The sequence below is a fragment of the Tursiops truncatus genome, chromosome 8 (genome assembly GCF_011762595.2).
Source record: "Tursiops truncatus isolate mTurTru1 chromosome 8, mTurTru1.mat.Y, whole genome shotgun sequence".
Classification (NCBI taxonomy): Eukaryota; Metazoa; Chordata; class Mammalia; order Artiodactyla; family Delphinidae; genus Tursiops; species Tursiops truncatus.
Window position 1 is genome coordinate 63,705,666 of NC_047041.1, and position 27,232 is coordinate 63,732,897.

The 27,232-nt window shown below is 46.5% G+C and overlaps 1 protein-coding gene, 1 long non-coding RNA gene and 1 pseudogene across 16 annotated transcripts in view; 2 read left to right on the forward strand and 1 right to left on the reverse strand.

Annotated features, from left to right (window-relative positions):
* IRAG1 (inositol 1,4,5-triphosphate receptor associated 1) overlaps nucleotides 1-27,232 on the reverse strand; it is a 118,439-nt gene that overhangs the window by 41,755 nt on the left and 49,452 nt on the right. For 11 of the 15 annotated variants that reach the window (XR_012333449.1, XR_012333450.1, XR_012333451.1 and 8 more), the window contains 8 exons: nucleotides 20,732-20,832; nucleotides 19,189-19,259; nucleotides 17,318-17,491; nucleotides 16,174-16,251; nucleotides 15,380-15,432; nucleotides 15,128-15,175; nucleotides 13,222-13,839; nucleotides 10,960-11,038 (listed from right to left, as the gene is read on the reverse strand). Coding sequence is in view for 12 of the 15 variants with exons in the window: in XM_073808618.1 (XP_073664719.1) it covers nucleotides 10,960-11,038; nucleotides 13,222-13,839; nucleotides 15,128-15,175; nucleotides 15,380-15,432; nucleotides 16,174-16,251; nucleotides 17,318-17,491; nucleotides 19,189-19,259; nucleotides 20,732-20,832 (1,222 nt within the window). In the remaining 3 variants the exon portion in view is untranslated. The remainder of the gene's footprint in view (nucleotides 1-10,959; nucleotides 11,039-13,221; nucleotides 13,840-15,127; nucleotides 15,176-15,379; nucleotides 15,433-16,173; nucleotides 16,252-17,317; nucleotides 17,492-19,188; nucleotides 19,260-20,731; nucleotides 20,833-27,232) is intronic. The other 4 variants (XM_073808611.1, XM_033862536.2, XM_073808613.1 and 1 more) reach the window with 3 other exon arrangements.
* On the forward strand, nucleotides 8,131-8,979 carry LOC109552238 (ras-related protein Rap-1b-like; annotated as a pseudogene).
* LOC141279363 (uncharacterized) lies at nucleotides 16,969-19,636 on the forward strand. The gene is made up of 3 exons (XR_012333452.1): nucleotides 16,969-17,504; nucleotides 17,999-18,115; nucleotides 19,019-19,636. It is a non-coding gene; the product is annotated as an uncharacterized lncRNA (long non-coding RNA).

Genomic DNA, 27,232 nt, shown 5'->3' on the forward strand with positions numbered 1-27,232 from the left:
CACTGAGAGAAAAGCTGAACTTGCAGACTGAAAAAGCACACCAAGAAAAAAAATATATATATATATACATATATATAAAACCTTACTCTTTTCTATGCATGTGTATATATCTTATATAGATCCATAGCTATATATGAACATAAAAATGCTTCTCCAACTACCCTCATAGAAAGAGTAAGTAACCTACAGGGAAAGGTAAGGGTTGAGAGGTGCTGGAAATAAGCTGGTCTCAGACTTCTCTACAACACTGAATACAGCGTAACATCTACAAAGCTCTGGGGAAAAGAGCGATCCAGAATTTATAACCATCTAAGCTGTCCTTCAAGAATAAGAACATTTTCAAACATGCTAGAATTCAAGGAAAATGCACCTCTAAGCCCTTCTAGGAAAACTATTGGATGATGAAATCCAGCTAAACAAGACATAAATCAAAATCATAAGCTTGGGAATTGTGAGCCACAGTAAAGGGACTGGTGGTGAACATTAAATTCGCTTACATATAAGCTTAAAGCTAAACAACTATGGAAATTATGGTTATAGAATGGAATGTAAATGTTACAACCTTGAGAGTATAAAAAGAATAACTTATCATTTGTATAGGTGGAGATGGAAAGGTTAGGAAGAAATATGAAAGTGGGAAGAAATACTGCCATTCTCATCTTTCCCTGCAATAATCCAAACTTGAAATATGTAATATAAAAACGAACCTCAATGACTCCAAACCCTTAATGCATTTCATAATATCTATTTTAAAACTTTTTAAAACTAACCTCTTTTTTTTTTTGGAGGAAGCAATTACCAAAATTCAGCAAGCCCTACAGTTTCACTTCACTTTAAGTTCAATTAAATTTTCATACTTTTTATTAAAAAAAAGTATATGGAGCAATCTATAATCTCCCTCACTCCTTCTGTATTTGTGGGAAAGGGGATGTTTGATGTAAGCGATTTTTACTTTCTTCTTTGTATTTTTCACTGTTAGTTGAATTTTTTGATAATCGACGAGCTATTTTTAATAAAAACAGTAAAATTATTTTAAAAATATCTGCCTATACCACCTCATTCCAATGAAAGCTTTTGTTTCTGGCAATCTCCAGGACTTGGAAAAGTAACTTTGGGGGCTTCTGGTTAAAGATGTGCTGAGGTCCAGGACGATCCCCCAAAAGGTCAAAGATATTTGACCTGGGGATCAACTCTCTTCTGATCTATTTTCTCAGGGAGGCCTTCTCCTTGCCTGAGACCTGAGGGCCCTGAGCCCCAGACTGGGGTGTCTGGAAGGACTGCCTCAGCCCACACCTCTCCCAACGTCCAGGTCCAGATATCCAGCCACGTCCTAGACATTACCCTCTGGATCAGGATAACAAAAACCACTTCAACAGCCACCATTGATCAAACATAAGCTTGCATTAGATGCACTTTCTCATTTACTCCTTAGAATAGCCTTGCAGAGCAAATATTGCTAAGCTCAGTTTCTGGGGATGCTGCGAACTAGGAAACCAAAGCTCAGCAAAGTTAAGTAGATTCCCCAGGATCCCAGCTAGATACTGGTAGTGCCAGGATGCAAAGCCAGTTCTGTCAGACTGTGACATCCAGGCTTCTTCCCACAGGCATTCAGATGTCCAAACCCAAACGCATTGTCTTTCTCCTTAAGGGAGCTCCTTCTTCTGTGCTCCCCACCCTGATTAATAGCACCATCACCCCCTTGGCCGTGCAGATGCACACCTGTTGGTCTTTCTGGCCTCCCTCTCCACCCCATCCCCTCATCAAGTCCTGCCAAGCTGACCTCCAGATGGCTCTCAAACCTATCCTCCCCACGTTCCCTCCTGTCCATCTCAGTCTAGAGTCCCATCACCTCTCACCAGGCTGCTTCCATACCCTCTTACATAGTCTCCCCACCTCTAGCCTCAGCTTTCATAAACTGTCCAGAAGAATTATTCTCAGACTCAGCTTTGATCCTCATGCTTCCTTACCTACAGACTTCTCTGGCTTTGCAAGGGTGCTAAAGGAAGTTCAAACTCATTAATTAGACCTCAAAGACTTTACCTTCTCTGATTCCCACCTCCACTCCACCCTTGCTGCCCATCTCTTTGGGACACATGGCTCACACTTGGTTCACCTGGGATTCCTTATGTTCCTGGAACATGCCAAGTGCTAGAAGATGCCTGAGTGCCTTTGCTCCTGCTATTCCCTCTGCCTGGGATGCCCTTCTCTTCCTCAGCTCAAAGCTGCTTCTCCAAGGATCCTGCCCTGACTCATTCACCCCTACTGAGCTGGCTGCGTATTCCTCTGTGTTCCTAGGTACTTTATGGTCTTAAAGTCTTGACACGATGTATTGTAATGACATTGTCTACCCTTGTATTTCCTCTCCTACAAGGTGAGGGTGAGCTCATTAATTTATTCAATATTTATTTAGTGCTTACTACGCTCCAGGCAATGAGCATGGAGCTAGGCATATAATGCTGAGCAAAACAGATGTGTCACTGTCCTCTGGGAGCTTGTTACCTGGCAGGACAGATTAATTAGAGAAATACCCAAATGTTACTTTTCATGCTGTGATAGATTTTATAAGGGAGAAGCATCTGGAGCGTGCTGGAAAAGTCTTCCCTAGGAAGGTGACATTTGAGAAGATATATAGAGACTGAATGGGAGTTCATTAGGCAAAGAGCAAGAGAGGAAGAGAGGAAGAACATTGCAGGTAGAGGGAACAGCATGTGCCAAGCCTAAGAAGGAGGAGGAACGAGTTGCTGAAGGAAGACCAAGACGTTGAGAGGGAGGAGGAGAGTGGTCCTAGAAGATGCTGGGGAGGTGAGCAGGGTTAATCGCACAAGGCCTCTTAAGCTCTACTAAGGATTCTAGTGCTCATTTTGAGAGGAAAATGAAGCCTCTGAAGAGGCTGAACCAGATTTGCATTTCAGAGATTCCTCTCGCTGCCTGCAGATGGTGGATTGAACTGGGTGAGGAGGTCAGGAGTGCAAGCAGAGGGATGGGATAGGAGGTTGTTGAGGGAGCCAAGGGACTGGTAATGACGGCAGGGCCTGAGTCTCCTTCACCTCTGCACCCCCAACATGCAGCCCAGGAACTGGTCCACAGTCAGCCTCATGTCTTTGGCTTGAAATGACCTGCAGATGATCAAGACCCAAACATCCTTCAAAGGGTCCCTGTGAAGAGAACTGGTTGGCTTGTTGGAAAGACCAGATGCAACAGGGAAGAGAGTCTCCAAGTCCTCAGAAACCGAAGGAGAGCCAAAGTTCTTAAGACTCCAGAATGTTCTAGATTTTCCCCATCTCCCAAAGGAACAGCCAACAATCATCAGGAGATTTGAGTTTTTCCCAATGAGCTCATATGCACTGTTGTATTTAGAACCTGTTAAGGGGGCCAGACTCTCTAGCTCCCGGGGGGGTTTACAATACCTTTGGTCCCAGGTACAGGCGGGGACGAGGCTCTTTGATGGAGCTTTCAGAATGTAGGAAAAGGAAGTCACAACCCTGCTGATCAAGCACATGTGGTTGCCCGCCACATCTCCAGACTGCCCTATATACTGTGGAGCACAGAGTACAATGTCCCACTTAGCTGGCAAGAAAGAATTCTACAACCTTGATGACAGGAATTAAAATGTATGACAGGTTCCTGCTGGAATAAAGACCAGTATCGCATAAAAACATTACATCAGCTCAGTGAGGTAGGTACTATTCTTACCCCCATTTTATAGATGAGCAAACAAGGCATCTAGAGCATAAGAAACTTGCCTGAGGCTATGCAGCTGGTAAGTGGGGAAGCTTGAGCTTTTAACCACTCAGATTCTAGAAATGAGAGAAAAGTGGGAGGGAGGCTATCTTTACTGAACACCTTCCATGGTTAATTTTTTACAGTTTAGTGTTTATAGGAATCAAACTCATTTACCTGGTAATTTTATTTCTAAGATCCATCTTGTTCCCTGTTGGTATTAGATAGTGAGGTGTTGCTGTAGTAGTGGATGTCTACATTGTTATAATTTTTTGTAAGTTAACTTGGCAGTATGCATATATATTTAAATATAAATACCTTTTGATCAAGCAATTCTACTTCTAAGATACTATCCCATGGAAAAACTCATGCATTTCTATAAAGATATATCGTGGAGAATGTTCATTATAACATCGTTTATAGTAGAGAAAGAATACAAACAACCTAAATAGTAATCAATAAGAGAAAGGTCAAACAATTTATATAGTTCCTCATACCACAGAATGCTACAAAGCAGTATTAAATTTTATTAAAAAACTCAAAGCTCCATATGCACTAAATGAGAAACTTTCTAATATTGTTATGTAAGAAAGACAATGTGACAGAGACAACTGGTCATCCACCAAAATCTGCCCTCCTCAGCTTCCATGTGAAAGGAGTTTAATATGGACATATGGCCAGCAGCCCAGCTAGTGACAACATTCCCCAGTATCCCTTGCTGCTAGGTATTGCCATGCCACATCATCACCAATGAACTGGGAGCTAAAAAGAGATATGCAACTCCCAGTTTACTTAAAAAAAAAAAAAAGCCTGCTCTGAACTTCCATTGTTTCACCTTCCTACAACTGGAACACAGATTTACCCACGATCCAGCTTCAACCATGTAGACAAGTGTAATACCTCAGGGGATAGCAAAATGACAACAGAGAAGAAACCAGGGTCTCCGAATGATCACATGGAGCAGAGCCACCTGTAACCCGACAGCTCACCTTAGAATTGTTACTTAAGCATGAAACAATCTTCTCTCTCCTATAGGTTAGCAAACTTTGGGGCCTCATGTCAAAGCAACTTAGATTTTATCTTAATTAAAGCAGGAAGGTTGCAGAATACTTTAAAAGAGTTACTTACATAGAAAATTTGGTAGTAAATATAAAAGAAAGTACATCATGACCACATGCATTTTATTGCAGGACCATAAGGGTTTATTACTATATATGGAAAATTATTAATTAATATATTAAATGATATAATTTATATGATTCTTTAAATAGATATGCAAATTGACAAAATTCAACATGAATCTTAAAACTCGGAAGAGAAGAATATATTTCCTTAAAATAATGAAAAATAAAAATATAAAATAATACATGAAATAATATATTTTTATATTTTATATATTTTCTCTTTCTACATATTATATGTTCTTCTATTTAGTGATAATATAAATATGAAATAATAATAAAAAGTTAAAATAGTGCATCTATCTAATAATTAGGTACAACATGGTCCTTGAAAGAAAAACACACAAAAAATTCAATTAAAAACAGAAAAAAGGCAAGAGTTCTCCTTATCACCATTGTCGTATTAGAGAATGTTGCCAAAATAATAAACCATATACAGATATACAAGAGAAAGACACATACACATGCACAAGCACACAACTAAGACAAATAGTGAATTTGATAAAATAAAATAACAGATTGTGAATGTGAAAAAATGAGGTATTTTGCAAAGTGGTCAAGAGCCTTTGGATTTAGACACATCTGGGTTCCAATCCTGGCTTTAGCAGTTAATTACCACCTCCCTGAATCAATTTCCTCATCTGCAAAATGGGTATAATAAGACCCACCCCTCAGGGTTGTTGTAAGCATTAAGCGAAATATTGTCAAATGCTTAGCATGGGTCCTGGTACATAGTAATCACCCTAGTTATAATAATCATGCTACTTAACCACTATTGTAATCACTACCATTTGTTAACAGTAATATTTATTATACAAGAAACATGTATAATACCAAGCAGCATTCATCTATGACACTAATTATCAGTTAGGAAAATCTAATGAAAAAAGTCTTCTTCATAAATAAGCAAAAATATAAATCATGTAGAATTTGTCTCAATAAGAGATATGGAAGACCTTTACAAAGATCCTTAAATCTAGTACAGGAAAAAGAAAGGAATACTTAAATTAATAGAGGGACAAAGCACGGGCCTGAATGAGAACTAAATGTTTGCAAACTAAATAACTGAAAAATCTATGAGCTGTAAAACAAACAAAACTAGGACAGCTCTGAATCCAGTGTGTAGCCTTAGAGCAATCACAATTAAAATGTTGTATAAGATGACATAAATTTCACCTAAAGAATAGGTAGGTGAGAGGCAAAACTGGAAAAGACCTGGAATCCATAAATCTTAGGTTACAGTTAAGAGCTTTCTGAAGTGTCCTAGTCCAATAGGGAACAGAGGCCCACAGAGGCTGAGGAACATATTTAAAGACACCGGACACCGTTAAGTGGTGTCTGGCCATGAACTCCAATCTCCTGAATTCTTGTCCAGTTGCTCTATTAATTTGCACTGAATCTTTGTATCTAGAATATAATGAATACTCTGAAAAAGAAGAGCAATGGGGGAGAAGTAACCCACTATACACTAGAACATATTATAAGGCAGCAGTAATTAAAATGGTACAATACTGATCAGAATAAAACAGAATCAAGGGCCCAGAACCAGTCTTTGCTATACATTAAAAAAAGATGCAGTGTATGATTATCTAAGCCACAATGTAATAAGAAATATAAACACTATTAAAATATTATTGAGGTAACAGAATCTTAAGTCTTCAAATACCTATATCTTAAAACAAATTTCAGAGGTATTAGCAAAATAAATATAAATAAATCAAACTGTAGATAAACTACCAGAAAATAGATTTGCTATCCCAATTAAGGAGAAGTAATATTTTTATAATGATTTAAATAATAGAAGATTTTCAAAGGAAAAGATAGGCTAAAATTACTGTATAAAAACTTTATGATCTCTCTAAAATAATACAAAATTTGTTCAAAGGCAAATAAAAAAGAAAAATGAAAAAGTATTGACAAAAAATACAGCCAAAGAACGGTTACTATCTATAAGGTCTACATGTATGACCAACAAAAAATCCAAGACCCAATGAACACATGAGTAAAGAAATAAATAGTTAATTCACCCATTAAGAAAAAAAATGTTTTAAAATTTTAAGTTTAAGCAAATTAATTGAAGTAATAATGGAACGGTATTTCGCACTACTACTACTAATAGTAGTAATTGTTATTTTGGATCATCTTGTTCTCATTACATTCTGGCCAATAAGGAGCAAAAGCAAAGCAAAGCAAAGTCTAGTGCAGGTAGTGTTTAGTGAGAAGACCCCTCACTCAGTCTACAGGGAGCATCACCCATTGGAGGCAATATGGTAAATGCAAATATTCCTACAAATATTCCTACACTTTGACCCCGTGACTCCCAAGCCTGAGAATTTATCCCAAGAGAGTAACTTAGAGGAAGAAAGAAAAAAACCTACAAGTACAAAGTTGTTTATAGTAGTGTTGTTAATCATAGTTAAAAGAACTGTAAACATCTGAAATATCCAACAATAGATACATCAATACAAAAGGAAACTATGCACCCATTAAATGATAAATATGAGGACAAGTCAAACTATAATGGAATTAGTCGTGAAATAAGTATTTTAAAAGTAGAAACAGGAGACTTCCCTGGTGGCACAGTGGATAAGAATTCGCCTGCCAATGGAAGGGACACAGGTTCGATTCTTGGACTGGGAAGACCCCACACATCGCAGAGCAACTAAGCCTGTGCGCCGCAACTACTGAGCCTGAGAGCCACAACTACTGAAGCCCACGCGCCCAGAGCCTGTGCTCCGCAGCCACCGCAGTGAGAAGCCCATGCACCGCAACAAAGAGTAGCCCCCGCTCACCACAACTAGAAAAAGCCCACGCACAGCAAACGAAAACCCAACGTAGCCAAAAATAAATAAAATTAAATCTTAAAAAAAAAAAAGGTAGAAACAGGGAGTTACATCTACACCACCAAATCAATTGTGAAAAAATTATAAATAAGGGTAAATACTGGAAAGAGTAAAAACTTGCTTTTTCAGAATTTATGGGGTTGCGGGTGAAATTTTAAGATAAATTTTTTCCTAGGGTTTTAAATCTGCTTTAATAAACAAGTTCGAAATTAAAAGTAGAGAAGTATATCATATTTTCCCAAAGATTTCATCTAAAGATGAATAATTTTTTTTAATTAGTACTTTAAAAAATTGTTGGAGAGTCAGGCGTGTAAGCCAGCCGGAGCGGCAGCGCTGGTAGCAGCGACCCGGAAGGGAGCGCGAGGCGACGCCGGCTGCGGGGACCCGGTGACAGTGCGAGAAGTACTAGATTTTACAAGCTTGCACCATGCGTGAGTATAAGCTAGTCGTTCTTGGCTCAGGAGGAGCTGGAAAATCTGCTCTGACTGTACAATTTGTTCAAGGAATTTTTGTTGAAAAATATGATCCTACGATAGAAGATTCTTATAGAAAGCAAGTTGAAGTAATGCACAACAGTGTATGTTTGAAATCTTGGATACTGCAGGAACGGAACAATTTACAGCAATGAGGGATTTGTACGTGAAAAACGGACAAGGCTTTGCGTTAGTTTATTCCATCAGAGCACAGTCCATATTTAATGATTTACAAGATCTGAGAGAACAGATTCTTCAAGTTAAAGACGCTGATGATGCTCCAATGATTCTGGTTGGTAATAAGTGTGACTTGGAAGATGAAAGAGTTGTAGGAAAGGAACAAGGTCAAAATTTAGCAAGACAATGGAACAACAGTGCGTTCTTAGAATCCTCTGTAAAATCAAAAATAAATGTTAATGAGATCTTTTATGACCTAGTGTGGCAAATTAACAGAAAAACTCCAGTGCCTGGGAAGGCCCACAAAAAGTCGTCATGTCAGCTGCTTTATTATACTAAATGCATTGTAGCTCTGAGCCAGGTCTGAAGAACTATTGCCCAATTCAACAGTGCCAGCATTCCAACTTTGTTAAACCTACCAACATCTTAAACAGACTTTCTGTGGTGGTACCCTTTAAGGGGCGGATGAAAGCTACTACATCAGTTTGCACATTCTAATCACTTTCCAGGATCACAAGAGAGATTTTTACTTATATAATAGTCCTAGAGTATGCAGCTGGTAAAACCAGAGGCTACAATCCAGTATTACTGTTAAGAGACATTTTTCATCCACCAATGTTGTACATGTATGAAAATGGTGTACTGTATACTTTAACACGCCCCATACTTTATATTGGAGAGTACAATAATGTAAATCCTAAAAGCACCACTATTATTTTAGCATAATAGAAGAGAGTCCAAAGAGCTCCTATATAGAGTACTCCAGATAACTTCACTTCTTTGATACTTGTAGCTTATTGAATTTTTAAAACATAAATTCAAGGTCATTACCATTATATTGTACAAATAAGCGCTTTAACACAGCGATATAGTTTTTTAATTTTTAAAAATCTGTGGAGACAGTGATCTTGTCTTTAAGATATGATCGTCCTGGGCTTCCCTGGTGGCGCAGTGGTTGAGAGTCCGCCTGCTGATGCAGGGGACATGGGTTCGTGCCCCGGTCCGGGAAGATCCCACATGCTGCGGAGCGGCTGGGCCCGTGAGCCATGGCCGCTGAGCCTGCACGTCCAGAGCCTGTGCTCCACAACTGGAGAGGCCACAACAGTGAGAGGCCCACGTACCGCAAAAAAAAAAAAAAAAAAAGATATGATAGTCCTTTCAGTATAATGTCTTAAAGACGTTGCCTTTAATATCTGTTGGGAAGGAAATGTCCAGACTTTTCAAATCTTTTATTATGTTTCCTTTTTTGTTTACATAGGGAACAATGTTTATAGTTGTGTGTACAGTGGGGGGTCTACAACAAGAAGTGTATATTTTCAAACAATCTTTTAATGATTTAACAATTTTTGTAAATCATTTTCAGGCTTCTGCAGCTGTAGATTCTCACTGTGAATCCCCTGCTTGCTCATGCATAAGTGTATTTGCAATACCAAATATACAGGTTTAGTATTTTTGCCTGTTAGTGATTGTTTCACATGTGTAACATTTTGGTTGAGATGTTAAATGGTGGATGAGTACTGTGGATGTGAATGTGGGAAGAAATTTTAATCATGTGTAATTGGTCACAAGGCCTAAGTTGCAGTAACTATTGTTGTTTTATTTAACGATGCCTTGTTGCTTTGTATGCACTAACATTTGGGTGTAAACACTGTGTGTCTATCCAACAGGGAGCCACAGTATTTAAATTGACCAACCTAATGTTACAACTCCTTTTGAGGTGGCCAAACGTAAACTAAAAGCCTTAATTAAAGTGGTGCAATTTTGCATAACTTAGCATCAGTAGTTCAATAAATTTGGATTGCCAAAAAAAAAATAATTGTTGGATGTTTTACTTCTGGGAATCTTCTTGTCAATGTTGAATAGGTAGGTGTTAGTTACTATATTTCAGACTAGGGGCTTCCAACATGGTTGGTGGCACCCTGGACACAGCCACAGAACAATCCTTAAACAGAAGGTTTCTATGCTGAGAATGACCACGAGTAGCATGAGCCATCAGGAGAAGTGAGTCAGGAGATGGGAGCTGGGGTGGAGGTGAGGCAGGAGACCCCAAGTTTTACTTTCTGAAGGCGAGTCTGGCAAGTGGGTGGGTGGGGCCTTGCAGCCACCAGGAGGGAAGGGCTGGGGTCTGGACTTTGTAGTGACAGCAGATTAGAAAGCAAGAGATGACTCTGATGTCTCAAAAAGAGGAACTGTTCTATCTGGGTGGCTTCCTGGGTGTGAGAGGAAAAGGAAAAGGAAGCATCAGAAGTTCAGGCCTGGGTCACCCTTCCAGACCCAATAGGTGCTAACAAGGCTCAGGGAGGGCTGGAGGGGTCCAGAAGGGGGGCTGGTTGGAAGAAGACAAGTTTAGAGGTTTTCTGAGTGGGCAGGAAACGCCATCTGATTCACTTATTCAACCATTTGCAAATATTTACTGAGGGCCTGCTCTGCGTCTGGCCCACACTCGCCACTGGGATGGACAAAGGCCCTGACAGGATGTGCAGTGTTTACACGTTCACCTTCTTTGATCTGGAGAAAATGAATCTATCCCCAGCCTGAGGAGAGCATCTCCCCGATCCCACCTACCTTTTTCCTGCTCAGCCGCTTCACTAAGGTCTGGAAGCTTGAGCCCCACTAAGTTCTGATTTCTTAGCAGGATGTGCTCCTTTTTAGGAAAAGAAAGACAACGTTTCAGATGGTGACCTCAGGCTGGACTCTTCCCTCGGTTCTATGGCTCTGTGACCCCTCAGTCTCACGGGGCAGCACTCGGGGCGGGGACAGTCACGACATCTGAGGGGCACCAGGAAGACCGCTCCTCTCCTAGCCTGTAAAGGTGCTAGAAACCCCACCATCAGTGCCCCATTCCTTGGGTCAGGAATGGTCCTTCGCATGGCTGGCTTTTTAAATAAGCCTGTGAGCCTCAGGGCGAGGGAGCTGCCAGCCACATGGTGGCTGAAGGCTGGAGGACAAACAGAAGCAGAGCCCAGGGCTCTGGGGATAGGAGGGTCCCCTGGGTGCGTATGGAGCCGCCAAAGATGGAAACAATGTTTGTGATCTCATGGCTGTGCTCTGAGCTGCCTGGAGCTTCCGGCCTTGTTATTCTGGGCAGTGAGTGCCCACTCTCAGGACTTGTGGCCTCCCCTGCCCCCAGTTCCTCAGTGGCCTGTGATAGCACCTCTTGAGTTGTTAAACTCTCCAGACGAATGAGGCCTGCAGATTGCCGTCCCAAGGCTGCAGGCCAATAGCCACTGCTGCCTGGGGCTTCGGCCAGCAGAGCCGAGGAGAGATGGGGATGCTGACGGCAGGTATGTGGCACAGGTAGGCTTACACCTGTTCCAAGTCCAAGACCGGCGCTCCCAAGTGGAAATGCCACACAGAGCTCCTTGGGCCTGTGACCTGTGCTTCTAAGGGGATTTTCAGTGTCCCGGTAGCAAAGGCCACTTGGATGGTTTTCCTCCCGGGTGAAGGAGAGGAAAGGGCCAGCAGAGGGAGCTCTGGCCCAGATGGAAGTCATGTGCCAGGGCCCTTGACCTGTTTCCTTAACCAGAGGCCCACAACCAAGCGGCTCTCAGCACCCTGGCTTGGGCTGGAGGTGTGGTCAGACGCAGGGCAGTGGTTAGTGGAATGGGGCCTCCAGGTTCTCTGTGGTTTTCTTTGCTGCAGAGGGGAACTGGCAGGGGTCTGGGGGTGGCCTGTCGCCTGGGCCTGGCCTCTGCTGCCCAGAGGCACGTGAAGGCAAATGCCTGTCTGGCCTCCTTGGCGTCACCTTCCCCAGGGGTCTGGGGCTGCGGCCCACCAGGGGCGGCCCTTGCAGGCCTGTGCTGACCCGCTAGTTAGTGAGGTCTTCCTGGCTGGGTGGGCTTTTCCGTGTATAATGTTTTTAACCTCAGCAGCCAGGCCCCAGCTCCCCTGGAGCCTCCAACGCAGAAGGCTTCTGTGCAGGACAGTGGCCACGGTTGGAACACGTTCCTGCTAGTGCAGACCCCCAGCACCGCACTTGCTCTTGACTGCTGTCAAGTGCCTCATTTCCTTCCCTGTCCCACGGCCCCTCTGTAGGGGAGCCAGGAGGGCCTCGTCCAACTCCAGCTGTGCGGGCGCCAGGCCCCACCCCGTGGAGTCCCGGCTGCCTTGGCCTGTGGCCTGGGTTGGCCCTCTGGGGAAGTGGAGCTTGGGTAAGGATTTCTTCGTCCTGTTAAACTCTTCTCTTCCTCACACCCTGGGCTCTCTCCCCCTGCATCTCTGGATGACCCCCAGTCATTCCATGAATAGGGCAGTAGCCCCATGAGAGACAGCTGTGCCTGGTTTGATGGCCAATGACAGTTAGGGACATCAGGGGTGTTAGAAGAAATTCACCACAGGGGGAGCAGCCCCTCACGGCCATGTTTGGATGGATTTGAGGCCCTTTGTTAACAGGTATCAGGAAGGAAAGCTTGGGGGGCAAGACAGAGGGAAAAGCCATTCCATTCTTGCCCCATCCTAGGCATGACAAGGTGCTCCATCAAAGGCTTCTTGTTCGTGAGCTACCAGCTCCAGTTAGAGAGGAAAACACAGCCCAGGACTCAGGGCCCATGTGTCCTTCCATATACCCACCTTCCCCTTGGAATGTGGCAGCTCTACACCAGCTGACCTCACCCGAGTGAGCAGGGTAGAGGCACGAAAGGTGATATTTATGAAGGACATGCTGCCCAGTGGGCTGGTTTTTGGGGTGGGGAGGTTCAGGGTTCCACAAGGCCCACGTCTGGGCCACAGCTGCCCCACCCCAGGCCCAGGTCAGCCCGGCCCAGAGGCCCTCAGCCCAGGTTGGGGACCTGGACGCACACCCTGCCCAGCAGGACCCCAGGAACCCACCTCACGGAGTTTGGTCAGTTTCTGCATCCGCACTGGCTGCACTTGTATCTGAAAGTCTTTAAGTCCAGGAGCCTTGGCCAGCTTGCTGCCAGCTTTGCCTGAAAGACGCTTCTCTTCCTCTGCCAGCGGCACCTTGGCAAGCACTTTCTGAAGCCGGGGGCCGGGTTCTTCGGGACTGCTGTCCCAGGAGACATCCCGCAGCAGGGGCGGCCGGGACACAGGGGGCCACAGCTCAGCTTTGGAGCCAACCTTGGACCCTGTGGGCTCTCCGACTGTACTTTTCCCCTGGGGGGACTGGGGAGCCGCCCCTCCAGAGCCCTGGGTTGGGCTTCTGGGCAGAGGGTTGCCCTCCTTGGCTGTCTTCAGAAGCGGCTTCCCTAGCTCGCTCTCAACAGGGCCAGGCTGGGGGCTGTTCAGGGCCATTTTCCCACCACTGCCTGTGCCAGAAGCTGGGCCCTTGGGTATGGCCTCTGGGCGATGGAGGGGATCAAAGTTTTCCTTTTGTTCTATTGCAATTTCTTTGGACTTCTCAACTGTGGGAGAGCGAGGAGTCAGCCTGCCCTGAGACACTTTCCTCTGGTCATTCTGCTTGCGGTCAGCTAGCCCTTTGAGGACATTCTGAAAGAGACAAGGTAGAGCTGGGACCCCGGGGGCAGGTTGGAGGGGAGAAGGGTGGATTCACCTCTGCTGTGGGGTCTCTAACCCCATGGACCCTGCTAAGGGACCCGCACGTGTGTGTGCGCGCGCACGTGCGCACACGTGTATGTGTGTACGTGTGTGTGTGTGTGTGTGTGTGTGTGTGTGTGTGTGTGTGTAGGGGTGGGGAGGTGTTGGAGAGGTATGGGCTAGGTAGAAAGGGAGGACTTCTCAGTCACATCTGAGCCGGCAAAGGGGACCTACAAACAAGCCTGAGGTTTGTAAAACAGACAGGATAAGGGGACCTGCCATTCAAAACCTGCCAAGAACTTCCCAAGGGCTAGGCGCTGCAGAGGACAGTGGAATGCAGTGCAGCCACAAGTTTTGGCTTTGACTCTGTTGCCCCAGATTCTAGTCCTAGCTCTGCCTGGCAAGGCCCTTAACTCTTAGGGATTCAGATTTCCCATCAGGTTTGTGAACTCCCTGAAATTATCTACAAATGTATATGTGTGTTTGTGTGTTGTATGTATTTTTCTGGGAAGAGAGTCCATAGCTTTCAACAATGTCTCAGAGCGTTCTATGATCCAAGAGAGGTTACAGATCACTGAATAAGGGGGTTCTTGCAAAGCTGACAGCTTGCTGTTCAGAAGTTCCAAGATTCTGTGCTCGTCTTTCATTTCCCAAGGGAAAGCTGCTTTGTGAGGCGCAGGTTCGTGTGTCTGTCTGGGTATTTGTGTGGCTGTCTTGTGTGTGTGCTGAAACTCTACCAGAGGACTCTATCCCAGACCCAGTTCCAGATGAGATTATATTCTATGCTGCCCTGACACCACCTTGAGCAGGTGGTTCTAAGCAGGTGTGGGGCTCTTCGTTTGCTCGTCAGCAGAGATGAGGTTTTCCAGGCTGCCCCCAGGTAGAGTCCCAGCTAGGGGCTGGAGCTTTCCTGCAATTTTCACTAGAGCTGATGGGGGCAGCAGTCTTCCCTGGCTGTTGCTGGGCCCAGTGGTCCCCCCGGCCTCTGGCAGCAGCCTGACTGGGAATGTAGGACTATGGGCAGGACCACCATGGAGGTCATCCCCACTGAATCCCGCAGCCTCACCCCCTCCACCTCAGGCTTCCAGTCACCGCAGGGCAGAGGAACCTTCTAGCTTCCTCAGCCTTGACCTTCCACTCACGCACACCCACTGGCAGGCTGCCCAGGGCCAGCCTAGGCTTCTGGGACACTGTGTCTCCCACACTCAAATCATCCAAACTGGGCAGACCTCAAACTCACAGGCTCGCCAAGGGGAGGTGAAGAGACTTCGGCCTCATCCCCCTTCTGCTGGAGAAAGTAAACACGAGTCAGTCAGCAACGTGAAGAGGCCGAGTCTCCTCTTGAAACACCCTCAAGGAGACCCCTACAGTGGTGCCGATGTCTCCCCCACCCAGCACCCTCGCCTCCAGCGGGTCATGGAGGGCCTCTCAGGTGTTACGGGGTTAGAGGAGAGACTAGTTGACATAGAAACCCCAAACGGTGCCCCGTTACCTGTGGTGGTGCTCCGGGCAGAGGGGACCCTGGGCCACTGCACGCATCCAAACCTAAAATGGTCCAGACACTGGCAAGTGATGTCCAGCACCCCAGACCCTCAGCTGTCCCTTTAGCAAAAACGCATCTACCTCCCCAGAGTGTCCTCCCTTGGGTCCCTCGGGCCCAGGAGCCAGTAATGCCCATGCCTGTTGAGTACCTCTCACAATGCCAGGCTCTGTGGGGAGTCCCCATCTAATCATCACAGAAACCACATGAGGCCAGGGCAGGGGGAAATCAAGGCCACACAGCCGGAGTGTCAGCGCTGGGATCTGAACCCGGGCTGCCTGGCCCGAGCCTGAGCTTGTCCCGCAGCTCTGACAAGGGTAGGCTGCTCTCCCTGGCACCCCAGCCCTACCCTGGCTGAGCTGAGGGTGTGGCCCTGAACGCAGCCTAATGAAAGGGAAGCAGTCAAAACACAGAGTGGCCCAAATAGAGGCCTTTGCAAATAAGCTCTGAGGTGACCTCTCTCCAGGTCCTCTCTGGGCAGAGGGCCCCGGCCATAGCCCCCTTCCCTCCATCCTCATCCTGGGCTAGGCCTACCTCCCCACGCTAGCTTGAAACCCCAAAGAAAGCACATCTTCCTCCTCTGAGGCAGCCCAGCCAGGCCCCTGGGGAGGGGACCAAACGGGCATCCTGACTGGGAAGGCTGCAGGACAGGAGTCCTGGGGCCCAGGGGAGGGACTGAGCCACCACCCAAGGTGGGGAGCCAGAGTGGGCAATGCCGTGGGGTTCGGGGGGGAGGTGGACCTCACCAGGCCGCTTGGGGACGGTGAGGGAGTTGCTCTGAGAGGACCCAGGAGAAGTTCCGGGGCTGAGGTTTGGGGAAACAGCTGTGGAGACAGACACAAATTGGCCAGCATTCGTGAAGGTTCAGGACTTCAGCCTAACAAAGACATCCTTTCAGGTATTTCTCGCCTCTGGGGACTGGGTCTGCCTCGTCAGGTTCAGGGGCTGATTCTGGACTCCATATGAGGCTCCTACCACAGCCCAATGCCTCCCTGCTGCCAGCCCAACAGAGGGGGCGCTGGGGTCATTTGGGGGAGAGGGAGGGTGATTGGGGTCACACTCCTCAAGTCTGCCTGGCCTCACCCCAAAGCACCTTCTAGAAACAGAGGACCTGGCATTGCTTGGCAGGTACAGCTCCAAAGGCTATACCTCCTAGACTTGCCAGGATGGCTCTGATTTCAAATGTGCCCCTTCCCTCCTAAGTACATTCAGACTTGTTTAGCTGCCCCCAATTTTTTCCTCAAGAAAAAGAGTGACTTTAGCCAAAGGGATAGCAGGAGAATTTCAGAAAACCTTTCTTCTAATCCAGAAATTCCAGAGAGACACCAAAGACCACACTTCCCTTCCCTAGGATCCTTCCCGGGGCACAGCTGGAGGTCAGGGAGAGGAAGCCCAGGGCCAGCCTCTCCTGACCTTTGCAGAGGAAGTGCCCACAGAGCAGGGCCTCCTGGGGATGGTGGGAGACCACACAGACCCCAGCCCTGCAGGGTGGCCCGGGAGTCTGCGCACTCGGGCATCACACAGTGGGTTTCTCTCCAGGCAGGGTTCAGGGACTGGGGAGCCCAGGTCAAGTTCATGGGTGTCATATGGGCTAGCAATTCTTGGCAAAGCAGGAAGACAAAATGGTCACACATAGACCCCAAAAAATGGAAAGCAGAGTTTTCTGGGCTAGAGTTGGGTCAGTATTTCAGAGCTTCTGATACGGGGTGCGATGCCCTCTCCCCACAGGATCCTCTCCACGAGCCTCAGTCCTCCCGGGCCCAAGAGGCCTGGGGGCAGGCGCGTCGAGAGCCACCCCTGGGAAGCAGGGCTCCTGCTGCATCTGGGGCTGGGCCCTCCCCAACGCCCGCCTCCGTCGGAGGGGCTCAGGGCGGCCTCCTGTCGTCCTACCTGACGGGCAGTCGCCGGGGCTGCTCCTGGACTTCCTCCCGCGGCGGGTCAGGAACCGCTCACTCACCGACTTGGCTTCCTCCAGCAGCGCCAGGTTTTTCTTCTTGTCCTCCTCTGAGATGCTGATGTCCGGCAGCTGGCCGTTTACCAGGTCAATGATGTGCCCCGTAGGGTCTGCAGAGGAGGGGTGAGCACGGCGTGAGAGCCACGGAATCCTTGGTCCCCAACCTCAGCCCTGCCCCCAGTCCCTACCCCTCAGCCCAGGGACACTGCCCAGAGGGGACTTGGCCAGCCAAATCTCAGCCCATTGCCGGGTCCTGGAGAGGGCTGCATGGGGACAGCCAGGGCTCCCCCAGCAGGCCTGACCCCTCCAGCTTGTAGCCGGTGGATGTGGCAGGTCCTCTGTCACAAATGGCCGTGAAGCCACCTAGGTTCCCAGTACTGTCCTCCACTCTGCCATGAGGGAAGGCCACCAGGAGACCCACCTGTTCTACCTGCTCCCCTAGTGTTCTTCCTTCGGTCTCTCTTTCTTTAACAAGATAGTGAGCTTAACATATGTGGATAAAGGAAGCACTCCAAAGATCATGGGCCAAAGACACAACCCCATGGCCACCTTCCCTCCTTTTTCCCTCTACTCACATTGTTTACCCCCATCCTTCTCCATAACTGCCCCTTCTCCAGGACGCATTCCCTGGGTGAGTGACACCACCTCTCACCCAGCTGCTCGGAAACGTAGGAGTCCCTCCACACTCTTCCCTCCTCCTCAGCTGCCCCCAGGTCCAACCAACTCAGCATCAAGTAAGTATCTCTGGAACCTGTGCCTCATCGCCACTGTTGCTCATCAGCTGTAACTTACCTGCACAATTGCATCAGCCACCTCATAGGCCCACCACCTCCAGGCTATCTGCTCCGTCCCATCCTCCACTGCCTATCACAGTGACCTTCCTAAGGGCCATATCTGACCATGCGATTCTCCTGCCTCAGCTCATCAGGATTCCTCCTGGTCCCCCGTGTGACGTCCAGATGCCAAATTGCGCCCAGCCACTTTCCCTGATCCCACATACTCCTCTCCTCCAGCCCCTTGGTAGTGAATGGCTCCCGTTGTGCCTCTCCAGCCTCCGTTCCTCCTCCTTCTGGTCATAGCTCCCCGGTTTGCACTGGGTGAAACTCGTCTGAGTCTCAGTCATGTTAGGAAGGAGCTAAACAATACTGCCCATCTCAGCCCAAGTGCCAGTAAGGGGACCACGTACCATCCTCAGCCAGCCAATGAGCTCAATCCCCCTGGGTGACTGGTTCAGGGATGGCCATGGAGGCCAGTGAGAGGCAACTCTGAGAATGGTGGTGGGTATATGGGGAAGAGGAGCTCTCTTTTCACTGAAGGGATGTAAGTTGCTGGTAGCCATTTGCCCAGAAGGAAGCCAACACACAAGAGAGGAAACTTGGGAGATGGGATGGGATGATTGCTAATGACCCAACATGAGCATCTGGGCTCAGCGCTCCCTGAATACACAGACCCTGGCTTTTATTTATTTTTATGTGTTTTGGCATAAGCTAGTTTAATTGAGTTTCTGTCATTTGAAAGAGTCCTGACACACAGCCAAGCAGGCAATTGCTCTGTTATGGCTCCTGCCCAGCAACACAATTGCTTCCTCCACCCAAATGACGTTTCCTCCCTCTTGTCTATCTGTCCGACTCTCTAAGGCACAACTCAGATACTATCCCCTCTGGACTACTAATCTGAGAAGAAGAAGAGGGGAAGGGGCCAAGCCTGGCCAAGCTGCCAGACCTCAGTCTTCTTCCTACTCAAACACACCTTCAGTTGGACCCCTATCTCCGGTGGCAGAAATAAGACAAATCGGCCTAGCCCTTACCCACAGAAGTCAGGGGAGCAGTGGAAACCTTCAGGTGTCGGTGAGAAAGCCTCCTGTGGGGACTGTGAGCTCTGAAAGACCAAACAGAGTCATCTTGTTAGGAAAATTTGTCCACAGCTGGTAAATAGGAGACCAGATGCTTGCATAATCTTTCAGAGTCATCCTAGAGCATCATCTTACAAGCTTGTTATTTTTTCAAGGGCGAAAAAATATGGGAATTTGTTAGAAATGCAAGTTCTCAGGCTTCACCCACCGACAGGATCAGAAACTCTGGGGATGGGGCCCAACCATCTGTGACTGAACAAGCCCCGGCCCCAAACCCAGGTGATCCTGATGCTCTCCAAAGTTTTCGAACCACTGCCCTTTGTAACTTTGACGATTTAGTATTTATTAGGGCTCAGACTCTGAGTGAATATCTAACTTGCAGAAAACTCATAAACTGTGAATAATTGCCTGGTAGAGATGCAGATGATTTCTGTTGGGGAGAAAAGATAAAAATAAGGTTTCATTGCCCTGTGAAACATTAACCTATCTTGTATCTAACTTAGCAATCTTTTTTTTCTCTTTTTAAAGATGTATTTATTTATTTATTTTGGGGGGCTGCGTTGGGTCTTCATCGCTGCGCACAGGCTTTCTCTAGTTACAGCAAGCGGGGGCTACTCTCCATTGCCTTGTGCGGGCTTCTCATTGCGGTGGCTTCTCTTGTTGCAGAGCACGGGCTTTAGGTGCACAGGCTTCAGTAGTTGTAGCACGAGGGCTCAGTAGTTGTGGCTCACGGGCTTACTTGCGCCACAGCATGTGGGATCTTCCCGGACCAGGGATTGAACCCGTGTCCCCTGCATTGGCAGGCAGATTCTTAACCACTGCACCACCAGGGAAGTCTCTAACTTAGCAATCTTATTCCAGCTTTCTTTTCCTCCTCACTGATTATACTACTGTTCATCCATTTCTCGTATCCTCCTTTGAGCTGGCTTTGTTATCCTGATGGTCCCCTCGTTAATGAGTTAAGTAAATCTTTGACACATGCTCACTATATATCTGTATTAGAATTATCTTTGTAACTTTTTGGAAATTAAACTTAGAAAATCTCATTCCAGCTAGACCAATGCATGGGCTAGTGCTGTGTAAAACCTAGGCAGGGACATCCCTGTGCATGTGAGCCAGTGTCCCTTCCAAGAGATCATCTTCCACACAGGACCCACTTTGGCCAGAAGCAGGATTCTAGTAAAAAATTCACATCTTTTAGGTCTGTTTGAAAATATCTGAGCAGTTACTGTAGAAAACTCCCCTGCTATGAGCTGTGCTTTTCTTAAAGGTTAACAAGGTGCAAAGAGCCAAATCTAGGAGAGAAGAAATAATTTGTGGGGAAAGATAATGGAAAAATCCCAAGCTCTCTCTCCCATTTTGAAAAACTGCTTGATTGTATTTCATCAATAAAATGATCAAGAACGAAGAAAAGATTTGTAAAAAATAGAGCTGTCTAATCCGCACATGCTAGGAAATACTGCTCTTTACAGCACAGATTAGGCAAATAGGAGGTTACCTGTTGACCAGGTTTTTGTCAGTTTCTTCTTCCGGTGAACTGGCATCCCCAGTCAGGATGATGGTGGGTGGACTGCAAGATATTCCTGCGGTGGGAGGGCCCTGGTTGTTTAGAACAAAAAACACAGATGGAGTTAAGCTCCCAGGAGCTGGAGCCATTATTCGAGTATCATGACACTCAGAGACTTCTTGACGAGGGTCAAATGCTGTTTATTTGGATTATTCAGGGGGGGAAAAAAAGGCAGTTTCTCCTTCATTTACCGAGCTTAACTTGGTCTATTTTCATGCACTAAGATTAGGGAACTTCTAAGCCATCCCTGGTTAATTCTCACTAACAATGTAGAAAAAGAATGGTGCAGGGTCCTCAGGCTGCAACCAGCCTGGTTGGGGAAGGATGGAGGCCAGCAGAAAAGGCAGTGACACCACACATTCCCAATACTCAGTGACGCCCTACATTTGGCTAATTGTGACCTTTCAATAAAGGTGATTTGTTCCATGGATAATGGAACACGCTTTGACTTTTGTAACTTTGTAAAAATGTTTATCTACATAAATACACATTTCTGAAATAAGAACAAAAGTTAGGAGCCAATCCTTAGATTTTTGAGATAGTTTGCAACCACTAAACAAAATAGAACAAAACTACTAACCATCAAAATGAAAGAGTTATTACATCCCAGGTTGGAGAAGTTGTAGTGAAATTGGTATACCGTTATGCTGCTAATGGCTGTGTGAGTTGTAAAACCCTATCTGGAGTAGAAAAAATACTTGCTGAGTGAGTAAATGAGTGAATGAAATAAAAGCAATACTGTATAGGATATACTATAAGATCCATGAAGATGCATATCAACCTGTGTTTTCCTACACCTAAGTGTACTGGGGGTAAAAATAGGACCAGTTAACAGTAACACACAGTATCTCTCTGATTCTTCTGCCACGTGCTATTGCGGTATTTCCATCTCAGAATTGTTCCCAGCTATGTCTGGGAGACTCTCCAGAGGTCCTGACTCCTCCAGGGGACCCTTCATCATTTGCCTTCTCCTCTGCCCTGCCCCCTTACTGATGGGTACAGCCCAGGCCCTCTGTGAATGCCCTACTCTCCCTGCCAAAGTCCTGTCTCCCTGGGCTCCCGAGCATGTCACAACACCTGCACTATTGGTGTGGCCTCCTGAATCTTCAGAGCAGCAGGTGCCCATGGCCACTGTCTCTGGAGGTCGTGTCCTTCTGGAGTCCCTGGGCATTAAGTGCTCTTACCTCTACTGGCCCCACTGAAGCCATGGCCTGGGGGCTGCCCTCGCAGAGCCAGGCTGAGCTGTGTTCTTGAGCCCTTGGTATGCAGGTGTTGGTTCCTTGCGAGGTGAGGAGGAGGTTCTCTCTCCTTTTCACATCATTCTTTGTTGTCAAGTGGGTGCTGTACAGTACCATGTGGACTTCTCAAATCCCACAACTTTTAGTGAAACCAGCTCTTCCCATTGTCATTTGCATCTCTTCCCTCCCTTGGCCTCAAACATGAGGCCGGGTGAGCTGGAGAAGAGTCTCTGAGTCTAGCCAGGGAACGCTGGACCCCTATGTTCCAGGACCTTTCAGCAGGAGGGAGCTGCAGTGATGGGAGGAGGGGGAAGCCCTCAGAATCCTCGAGCACATGGAAGGGCAGGGACTTTGGCTGGGTAGCAGGAACAGGAAGCAGCACTGCCTTTTGGAAGAATCACACTGCACTCAAATTTCTGCTCATTATCTGCTAGCTGTGTGTCCTTGGGCAAGTTATCTAACCACTCTATGCCCCATGATCATAAAATCTAACTCACAAGGTTGATGTGAGGATTAAAAATAATGTTGACACAGCACCTGGCACATGACTGATGTTTTCAATAAATGGTAATATTACTGTCAGATTACCTTTCTCTCTCTCATTCGACAAACACAGTTTAGTTATCCATCATGTGCCAGGGGCAGTTTGAGATACAAAGACCCTCAAGAGCTCACAGCCAAGCAAGGGATACAGAGAAGTAATTAATACTTATAATAAGTATAAGGTGATAAGGAATGAAGCACATTCTGTGAAAGCTCAAAGAAAAGGAAAGAAAACTCTCTCAGGAGGGGAGCTGGAGAAGACTCTCAAGAGGAGGGGACATTTGAGCTAGGTCTTGAGGGATGAATAGGAGCTTGCAAGACAAAGATATTAGGGGAGAGGTTTTTGGGCAAAGGGAACAGCATAAGTAAAAGGCATAACTGGGCATTAGGGATTCACAATGTAGCTAGAGCATAGACTATAGAGTATGTGAAATAGGAGGGCCCAGGGATGGGGGTGGCCATATTGTGATCTATAAGAAATGTATATATTTGGTCATTCAGATGACAAAAATATATTCCTCATATATATTTGGTCTTCATCCACAGTTCCTGGCTTACAGCTCCCCAAACACTTGGAACTTCCTGAGTGATAAAAGCTTGGGGAAACATCTTTTGTTATAATATTTGGTCTCTTGTCCTCAGTTTCTGAAAATGCTTCAGAGAATTGCTTGACATGTTATAATGAGGTCCAAGAAACTAATTTTGGGGCAAAATATGAAACCAGAATAAGAGGTTGAGCCAGCTTTTGAAAGACCTTGGTTGCTACTCCAGTGAGTTTGGTCTTTGTGGTTTTGGAGATGGGGAACACTGAGGATTAGGCCTGGGAATAACTTGACTGCCCAAAGAGAAAACAGAAATGTTGACAGCAGATCCATCCATGGATCCCCGTGATTCCCACTGGTTGAGTTGCTGGAGGAGGCCCTGTTACTGAAGCACCATTCTGCCCCATAGGAATTTTGAGGAGCTCCCTAGTAAACTGGAGCCGTGTCACTCTCCAATTGGATATGCACGGTTGGAGAAGGTAGAGCGACAGGGAGTCAGCATGATGCTTGTGGCTGAAGCCAGGACTGGCCAACCTGTCCTCATGACCCCAGAGCTCCAGTCCCTCCAAGAACGCAGATATACATCTTTCTGTCAAAGACTCCTCCTGGAAGAGACACTCAGGAAGGTTCCCCAAAAGCAACAACTCCTTCTGTGGATAGTTTCACCCTGATGGGCTGGTGATGAGCTAGTCACCTGCTTCGTCCTCTTGTTGCACTGTCCCTCAGTTCCCATCACTATAAAGTAGTCAATGGTCTGCGGTCTCAGAAGATGTTTGTGTGAATAAAATGAAGTGATGAATGTGTATGCCCTTTTATAACTGTCATCTGATCTACAAATACCCATTAATCATGGTTATCACTCAAATGAACAGCAGCTCCACTCAGTTCTCCCCACCTTTTGTCCACCAGGCTTCACTGGTGGGAGACTAGCAAGCAGCAGAGGGGCTGGCGCCTTCCAAGGGGCCAGGAGGGAAGCAGAGGATCTTGGGTCATGGTGTGGGGCCTGAGGACACACAGTGGAACAGCACCCATGGGAGCTGCTGAGGTCAGGAAGGGGAAGCAGAGTGTCAAAATGGCAGGTGATGATGGAGCTGGGGCAGGCAGGGCCCAGGCAGTGCCAAGCTAAATGGGAGAGCCAGTGAAGTGGAAGGAATGTGGTGCAGGGGGAAGGTGTTTCTCCTGGGTAGATTCTCTGGGGAGCAGAAAGGGCTGAAGTTTTCCCAGAGGCTTCTGTTCACCTCACTAAAAGGGTTTCTTGCTAACATGGCCTCTTGGATCTCAGTGAGAGAATTAGCATCCTCTGAATCCTATCCTCTGAGCTCAGAGGTACAAATTGGAGACCTGGGAGCCTGTTTGCTGTGAGTAGCATTTACAAGTTTTTATATTAGTTACCAACATTTCATAATTAGAAGAATTCCCATAAAGGTCTGGATTTCCTGCTTTTCCTAAAAAACCAGGAGATCAAGCCATCTTGGTTCCACAGTTCTGCCGAGTAACCCTTGGTTGGAGTCAGCTCACGCTGGCTTGTTTCAGTCATTCACACTCCCTGCCTGGCCCCAAAAGCATCTGAGTTACTGCTCCTGTGACCCATGATTCTTAGCCTGTCTTGGTTTTCTGGAGCGCAGGAGGTTTGTGCTTAAAGCCTCCTCCACCCACGTCATCTTTTTTTATTCAAACCACTTTATTAAGGTGTGATTGACATATTTCATGTGCACAACTTGATGAGTTTAGAGATAAGTATATACTGTGAAACCCTCACCACAATCCCTATCCATCACTTCCAAAATTTCCTACTGCCTGAGGATAAGAACACTTATAAGATCTACCCTTGTAGCAAATATTTGGGTATACAATACAGTAGCGTTAATTCTGGGCACTCTGCTGTACAATAGATCTCTAGAAGTTATTCGTGGCCGTGTAACTTCCACAACATCCTGACGGAACTACTTTCCATATGGCCTCATGGGTGACTGTTACCATGGCAATGCCAGTCAAAACACTGACTATGCCTATAGTATGTGTGAGGTTCCTTCCCTGGGTGGAATTTATTTCTACAGTGAAAATTTGGCCTCTGAAAATCACCTTTTCCATGTTCATCACATTTAGAGAATTTTTTTCTTGTATGAATCCTCTGGTAAACAAGAAGAAATGCACTTTGGCTAAAATATCATTTTCCCATTTGTTCTATCATATGGTTTCTGACATCCCTTGGAGGGGCTTTTACAAATTCCCAGCATGCACTGGTGATGATGGGCTAGGTCTACATAAGGGGGCAGAAGGAGCCAAACATTAATTTCTGCATGTTGTATTCTAGAAATAAAATGGTGGTGGTGGTGCTCGGGTTATACCATATACCCATTTCCAAGAGTCTCATATGTTCCAGCTGCTAAGTAAGTAGAATGCAGTTTATTTATTTTTGTTGACACACTACCTATTTCCCAAAGCAACCTGAAGTCACCCACAATAAACTATAAGACATAAGAAGATGAAACTATAAAAAGGAGGGAACAATTGGATAAATACAGACATCCCTAGCAGATAAAGAAAAATATATGCTTCTTCTAGCATCCATGGTTTGACCCGGAAGTTAAACTATTTGATCTGAAAGCCAATGAAGCTGTGATCCATGTGGGCGAGTCTCTGAGAGAGTCTGCCTTAGAGAATCGTTCAGCAGATAAAAAGCAAATGTTTTCTGGGATAAACTGGGAGATTGGGATAAATTGGGAGATTGGGATTGATATATATACACTACTAAATATAAAAGTTAACGAATAAGGACCTACTCTATAGCACAGGGAACTCTACTCAGTACTCTGTAATGGCCTATATGGGAAAAGAATCTAAAAAAGAGTGGATATATGTATATGTACAACTGACTCACTTTGCTGTACACCAGAAACTAACACAACATTGTAAGTCAACTATACTCCAATAAAAATTATTTTTAAAAAAAGAGAGAGAGAGAGAGAGAAGTCCACTCTTCATTCTCACCTCTAAGGAGAACAAATCTTAACTCCCACCCTCCCCTCTCCTCTCCCCTTTGACTCTTCACTTGCTTACCCGCCGCCCCAGTCTCCTCTCTCTCTCTTTCTTCCTCCCTCTCTCCCTCTCTCCTTCCCTCCCCACCTTCTTCCCTCCCTCCCCCCTCGGCTTATTCCTCCAGCTTCATTAAATTCTTTCTCGTGCACATTGTCTTACCCTTGCTTTTTATGATTGACACAAAGGTTTTCAAAAGTCTTAGAGTCTAAGAGAGGGGGCCAGCCTGTAACATTTGCACATTACTATGCTTTGTTCTGTCCATTCATACAGCGAACGTTTCTTGAATGCCTAGCGCTTGCTGTGGTCTATGCTAGGGCCTGGAGGCAAAGGTGAACTAGGCAGCCTCTGAAAGGCATCCCAGTTAGCACAGTGTGATGGGGAGTGGGGTGGAAGTACCCTCCTCCTCACCCCTACCCCATCCCAGGTGGCGCCCAGGCCTGATGCCCTTAATGCTGACACTGTGAGGTAATGGTCTGCAAGGCGCTGGAGGAGCTGCTTTCTGGTAGGAGTTTTCTCTGCCTCCTGGTGAAAGGTCACTTGCAGCAAAGCTCTCCTGAGGTGACTGTCACGCATGGGGCTGCAGGCACCCTCAGTCAGAGGAAGGTCAGGAGCAGAGGTCCCCACACAGAAAGGCAGACACAAGCCATGGTGGCAAGCACCAAGCATGTAACCACGGACGCACGCAGTCTGAAGCTGCTTAAAAATCAGGAGACACAAAGCAATCAGGGAGAAATCCTCTAATACACTGATGGAATGTCCTGGAATATCCTCACTCTCTCCTTCCAATGTGTGCAAACTACATGGTAATAAAATCAAATTGTTCTCTCCCTAATCAGCTCACAGAAAGCTCTGGGCAACTTCTAATGTTCTGCAAAACTGATTTTGTGGGGAACATTCAGTCTTGTGCTGGCTGGGTTTCACTTTCGCAGGTACTAGAGAGAGAGTAATCAGGAGAGTGTGGGAAGATTCCAGCGGCCCTCTGGGTGAACTCTGCCAGGTTTTAATGCAGTGTAAATACCCATCCCTGCTCCCACTCTGAACCGCTGAAACAGAAGGCAGGACCTCAAGGA